Source organism: Tetrao urogallus (assembly GCF_951394365.1).
Source record: "Tetrao urogallus genome assembly, chromosome: 21".
NCBI classification, from domain to species: domain Eukaryota; kingdom Metazoa; phylum Chordata; class Aves; order Galliformes; family Phasianidae; genus Tetrao; species Tetrao urogallus.
Genome location: NC_136834.1, coordinates 4,196,114 through 4,202,268, shown reverse-complemented (window position 1 = coordinate 4,202,268; position 6,155 = coordinate 4,196,114). Strand labels below are relative to the sequence as shown.

At 55.0% G+C, this 6,155-nt stretch overlaps 1 protein-coding gene across 1 annotated transcript in view; it reads right to left on the bottom strand.

The window, feature by feature from the left end:
• Nucleotides 1-248: 248 nt before the first annotated feature.
• Nucleotides 249-6,155, bottom strand: part of AGRN (agrin) — a gene marked incomplete at both ends in the record, with an annotated part of 60,976 nt that continues 55,069 nt past the window's right edge. The window contains 10 exons of the mRNA XM_079545478.1: nt 249-406; nt 919-1,022; nt 1,401-1,625; nt 2,432-2,464; nt 3,963-4,050; nt 4,404-4,593; nt 4,744-4,860; nt 5,318-5,329; nt 5,634-5,745; nt 5,984-6,148. Coding sequence (XP_079401604.1) covers nt 249-406; nt 919-1,022; nt 1,401-1,625; nt 2,432-2,464; nt 3,963-4,050; nt 4,404-4,593; nt 4,744-4,860; nt 5,318-5,329; nt 5,634-5,745; nt 5,984-6,148 — 1,204 coding nt within the window. The remainder of the gene's footprint in view (nt 407-918; nt 1,023-1,400; nt 1,626-2,431; nt 2,465-3,962; nt 4,051-4,403; nt 4,594-4,743; nt 4,861-5,317; nt 5,330-5,633; nt 5,746-5,983; nt 6,149-6,155) is intronic.

Here is a 6,155-nt window from a genome sequence, read left to right as displayed (position 1 = left end):
TGGGGAAGTTCTTCTGTCACTTCTTGGAGACTTGGTTCAAGGTTTGTTCTTTGTTGCTGCTGCTCGATTAGAGTCTGACTGACCTGGATATACTGCAACCGAACAAAATAACCCAACAGAAACGGTGGTTCCTCCCCTCCCTTTCCCCCCTCCCCCCAAAATATAAAAAGCAATAAGTTTACAAAAATAGAAAATAATTACAGCAATAGGCAGGAGGAAGGGAAGGAGAAGGAAGGGTCCCTGGGGGTCTATTTGGCTGAGCAGTGTAATATCGTGGGGTTGTTTAAAGCGTCCTCCACCAGATGCAGTTCCTGGCGGTCGACAATCACGTCCCTTATACAGCCAATAAAGCCAGTGCTGTAGGCCTTGGGCAGCTTGTGAGCCACGCTGAGCCGCTCCATTCCCCCTGCAACAGAGAACAGGGATGTCAAAAGACACATTGCCGTGCTCCGGCACCCTGCCCGCCAGCATTGCGCACACATCCTTACTCAGAAACCTCTTTCCTGGCCAGAATTGGTGTTAGATGTTTGCAATTAATTTACACAGAGGGTACAGAGGCAGCAGAACAGGTTGCCTGAAGAAGTCGTGGCTGCCCCGTCCTTGGAAGTGTTCAAGGATGGGGCATTGGGCAGCCTGACCTGGTGGGTGGCAACCCACTCCATGGCATGGGGTTGGAACCTGATGGTCTTTAAGATCCCTTCCAACCTAAGCCATACTGCGATTCTTTGTCTTCTCAGAGGCAAAATGACGTTACTTGGATGTGAAGTCTTTGTAAGATGGGTTAGACCTGAAGCTACCAGCTTAGAGAAGGAAGAGATGCTTCTGGGAGGCCAAACTTGTCCGAAGCACTTGCATGCAAAGGCATTGCACATCCCCAGCCACGGGTGCATGAGGTTTTCACTCTGCCCAAGCCCTTACCCAGCCACAGGGCCCCGTCCGTGTCCAGCTGTGTGGCACCCAGCGGCGAGGAGCCAGTGATGGGAGCTTCGTTGCCGACCTGGAGGGAGCCTTCTCTCTGTACTCTGCTCCATCGGGGAAGGAGGAAGGGATAGAATTAAAACCCTTGGAGGAGACGCCCAGGGCTGCCCCCACGGCAATCCACGGCACGCCAACCACGCCGCTCTCGCCGCTCCCTGACCGCCCAAACGCGGGGACAGCAGAATGTCAAACCTTCTGCTGGCCAAACTAAAAGGCATGAACCTTTCCTTTAGCCTTTCCCTTTGGCATTTCCCAGAATGGAGGACAGGCGTGTCGCAGAACGCACCCCATTGCCCACATGCCTCTCCTCTATTCTTATCCAAGGACGGGAGTGACCCCTGGGGGCCTCGCTCTTGACCCCGTGTCACCGCTTGCCCATCCCAAAGTAGTCCAGCCCAACCCCACTCTTGCCCCCTTCCCACCTGTAAGCTTTGATGTGGGTCCAGTGGTTGGTGTTGATGGGGACTGTGGACCGCAGGACGACTGGCTTGGAGCCCAGGTCATACATCATCTGGACAAAGCCATCCACGATGGCGAGGGCGATGTAGTCGGATCGCTCCAGCCCCTTCCCACTCCACAGGATCAGGCCCTGGGTGGCTTCTGTTTTGATGCTCAGCTCAAAGTGGTTGGATTGCAAAGCCTTCTCGCTACGTCAGGAGAGCACAGAGCAGTGTTAAAACACGGCTGCGAAAGCAACAGGTCCCCAACCCAGCTCCTGCTCCCAGCAAGGCCATCACCAGAGATAGATAGGGTCATCTGGGCTCTGGCACCTGAGCTTGCCCATAGAGGCAGCAAAACTATCTCCATCCCAGACACAGCCGTTTTTCCAGGGGAGGAATGCTTCCAGGACAGTGTTTTCCCCACATTGCTGTTTCCATCTTTCTCATACAGAGCCACCATCCACCCTCCTGGGATGCTCCAAGACACGTGCACACAGACAGGACAACACAGACAGCTTTTTGTTTCCAAAGGACACCACACTCAGAGGGCTGGACAGGAGCAAAACGCCCACTGTGCTCCCAGGGTAGAACCACAGAATCTCTGAAGTTGGGAAAGACCTCTAAGATCCCCAACTCCAGCCCTCACCATGCCTGCTGACCGTGTCCCTCAGTACCACATCTCCATGTTCTCAACAGGGACAGAGACTCTCTCACCCCCCTGGACAGCTTGTGCCCGTGCCTCACCACTCTCTGGGAGAAGTTTTTCCTAATATCCAACCTTTAGCTCTGTTTCCCTTTCACCCACTGCCAAAAAAAAGGCCCCAAGGAGCAAGGGACAGAGCTGCTGCTCATCTGCTGGAGCTTCCTTTGTGTGTTTGCCCTCACCACCTGCAGAGCTGCATCCTTTACAGACAAAAAGCCCAGAGTACAGCATACAGAAGGAGCATGGAGACGCGGACACGCAGAGGCAGGGAGAGCAGAGCACGGAGCACGAGAAGCCTGGCACGACTCACCTGGGCTCAGCAGGGTAGTCCAGTGCGTCAGGACTTAGATGCAGGAAGAAAGGGGAGCATGCAGTAAGCACAAGGCAGCAGAGGAGACCCTGCCCTCCCACCCTGCCCAGCCTCAGCAGTTCTTGGGCTGAGCTTCCTCAAGCCAACAAGACAAGTGTGCACGTTGCTGCTGTCCCAGAGCCCTGTCCCAGGGTTGGGATTCCTCGTGTTCCTGCTGATCCCTCATGCTAAAATGTTGGGGTGTGCAGCCAGGCAGCTAGGATGGGCACTGCTGGGGAAGGGGCGTTTTGGGGAAGGGACCTTCTGGGGAAGGCCCCATGCAAAGAGCACTTCATGGCCAGCCACCTGCCAGCCTTTGGGATGGGGAATGGGAGCTGCACGGTCACGTAAGGCTGCTCTGAGTCAGCCTCAGGGCACTTGGGCGTGCACAGAGAAGGGGAAACCCAGGAGTACAGCTGTCTTGCTGGCACTGCTGGGTGCATTAGGGGCTCCAGCTCCAGAGATATGTACGTATCACAAGGTATGTTCAAAACAAAATGTACGGGCATGTCGTGGCCAGCAGAGCCATGCAGAGAAGCAACTGGAGTGCCGGTCCTGCCCCAGGCACACCCGATATCTGTCTGCAGGAAGGAGAAGTGACTTTTTATGGGCAACCCAACGAGCCCTTGAGGCCTGCTGAGAGCCGCTGCCAAATCCCAGCTGAGGGATTTGGGGAGAAGTGCTAAGCTCCCTTTGCAGGATGGGGCACGCACAGCCCAAACGGGCACGGGCTGGCTCAGGTGGGGAGGTGGCTGGGGAGGGTGACCTTCTCCTTGCGGGTGCTGGCAGAGGCAAGACATGAAGGCAGCAGCTTTCTGCTCCTCCGCAGGGATGTGGTTCATCAGTGCTGCTTGTCCACTTACTTTACTTCCGTGTTTAATACTTTGCTGCTGATGGGAGAGACTCATACTGGGACCTTTCCTGCTCTGCGCTCGTCCCTTTGAACTAAAGCTAAGTTGCAGCAAGCAACATCTGCCTGCAGCAAAGCCAAACAGCAGCCCTGGCGAGTCACCAGAGCTGTGCCATCCTTGCCATGGGCTGGAAGTGCCACCCGTGGAAGCCCCAGGCAAATGTCCCCATGCCTGTCCCCATCCTGTCCCACGGGTGGGCTGCAGGGAGGGCTGTACTTACGCAGGGATCTCATTGCTCAGGTGGCTTGAAAACAAAGAAACAACGACACTGAGAAGAGACGGACAGACAGAGAGACAGACAACAAACAGAAGGCAGACGCTCTCCTCAGGCAGGAATTTAGTGCAAGAGGGGTCAGAGGAAAGTGCAAAGAGGAAATGGATGGAGCGTAACATCAGTGTCACCCCACCCCAGCACCCAGACCTGGCACTGTGGGGAACCCCTCCATCAAGAAGGCAGTTTTTGAGGTATGGGCTGGAAGTGAAGGTTCACAGCCTCTCTTTGGACACTGGTTTTAGGCTTCTTTGCCCCTGTCTCTCCAACTCCTCGTTTTGATCTCGGCTCAACTCCACAGCCAAGTTACCTCTTTGTCACGGCGTTGTGGTACTCCATGTACGTCCTACCATCAAATGCAATGGCCTCTGCATCTCCAGCTGCCTTCTCAATGATCACTGAAGGTGGGAAAAGGAAGAGCTGTCAGGCAACACAGCACAGCCTGTCTGTCCTTGGGGATCAGGAAGATCCTCCTTTATCCACGAAGGAGGGAGGCAGGCACAGACATGGCAGCACAGCAACCCTGAGCCCTGACTTTTCAGGCAGAGCATGGGCCAGCTTCCACTTTTGCAACCAACCGACATGAAATCTGCAGCTTTTGTGGTTTCTTGGCTAAAGTCAGGGAGGAACCCGAGCTTGGTGATGGTCCTGAGCACCCATCTGCAGGAGACTGCCAACCAGCCAACACCCTGTGCTTCCCCAGCATAACAAGAAGATGGAATGGTGGGGGTTCCTGCCATGACAGCCTCACCTTTCTCGCAGTGAGCCCCAGAGAAGCCCCTCTGGCACACGCACTCGTAGCTCTCCATCCGAGGGCTGCAGGTGCCTCCGTTCTGGCATGGGTTGGGCTTTTGGGTGCAGGGGTGGGCACGGAATGGGGAGATTTCAACGGCGCTGCGGATGTGCTGCTCCTTCAGCAAGGGAACCCCTTTGATGGAGATCTGGAAGGTGGGGAAGGACAAGAGTCAACCTTTGTGTCCCGTAACTATGAGCCCTGAGCCCCACATGTCCTCGTGACACGTCCTTGTGCACAGGGACCCATGTGCTGGGAATGTCCTCATGGAGACCGGCACCTCTGGCACCAGGCTTACCCTCTGCACAGCTCCATAGAAGCTGGTGGAGATGGCTGCAGCTCGAGCCAGCTTGCTGAAATCGGGGGCTCCCCCCACGTAGAATGGCTCCTTCAGGTTCAGGAAGGCATGAGGCACCTGGCAAGGAGGGGAGATGGAAGGAGAGCAGCATTCAGATGCTGCAGCAAACCTGATCTAGCGAGTGGCATCCTTGCCCTGCCAACCCAAGCCATTCCATGACTCTATCGGCCATTTCAATGATAAAAAGGAGGTTCTCCTCTAACTCCAATGATTTGGGAACCTGGGTCATGGCAGCAGGACCAGGATGCAGCTACATGAGTCACTAGCTAATGCTTTGTGGAGTTAACACAAGAAAAATGACCAGATTAATTGTAATGCTTCCGAAACAAAAATGCAACAACTGGCTGGAAATTAATGAAGAGGAAACGAGTGTCTCTAATCTACAGAGATCCTAAAGCTGCTTGGTCAGATGGGAAGGGGAGCAGGTGAGACACTGAGATCTGGATGGAAAACAGAAGAACAACGTGCCAATGGCAGATGAGATGGAGGTGCAGTGGGTCATACTTATCTGTACCTTACGGGATTTCTGGGATCCAGACAGCAGGGGAGGGAAAAATACAAATGCAAATCAAAGGGAGAGAGAAAGAGAGAGAGAAATGGAAGATCAGTGGGTAACATCTCAACATGCAGGGTTGCAAGAGCAAGGAGCGTGCAGCGGCTGTCCCACAGCATCCTCAGCTCCCAGGTCTCGCCCACTCCTCCTCCACCCTCCATGCACCTCCAGGATTAAAAGCCCACAAGTCTGGTGTCTCAGCTGGTTTCACACAGGAGGGGAGCAAGGTTGGAAGCCCAGAGAGCTCTGGGCAGCTTGCTTTGGCCTGTCAACGTACCGGTGACTCTCCCATCACCCTCTCGCCGTTGTTGATCCTCATTACCCCTTTGCGCCCACTCCTCTCCAACAAAACGCTTATCCAGGTGTTGAGGGGAATTGGCTCTTTGCTCCTGGTGGTGGGAAGGGAGGTGAAGACGTACGGTGAGAGCTCTGCAATGAGCCCCTGTGAATACCCACTCCACCCGTACAGGCACAGCCCACAGGACAGGCCCCAATCACAGCCAACAGGAGCCACTGCTGCCAGCATGGGACCTCCCCTGCATCCGTCCTGGGGATGGAGCTCCAGCCAGTGCTGGGCAATGGAGTAGTAGTCCCCTGTAGTCACCACCATCATGCTTCCAGCCCTACCTGAGCACGGCTGCCCCTTTGCCCAGGTCGTATCGATACTCCAGGTAGCCATCGTGCAAAGCCAGAGACACAAAGTCTCCTTTGCCATCTGTCTTCTGCCCATTGTAAAAGATCATGCCGCTGGGACTCTTGGCCAGGAACACCACTTCCATGGACATTTTGTCCCTGAAGA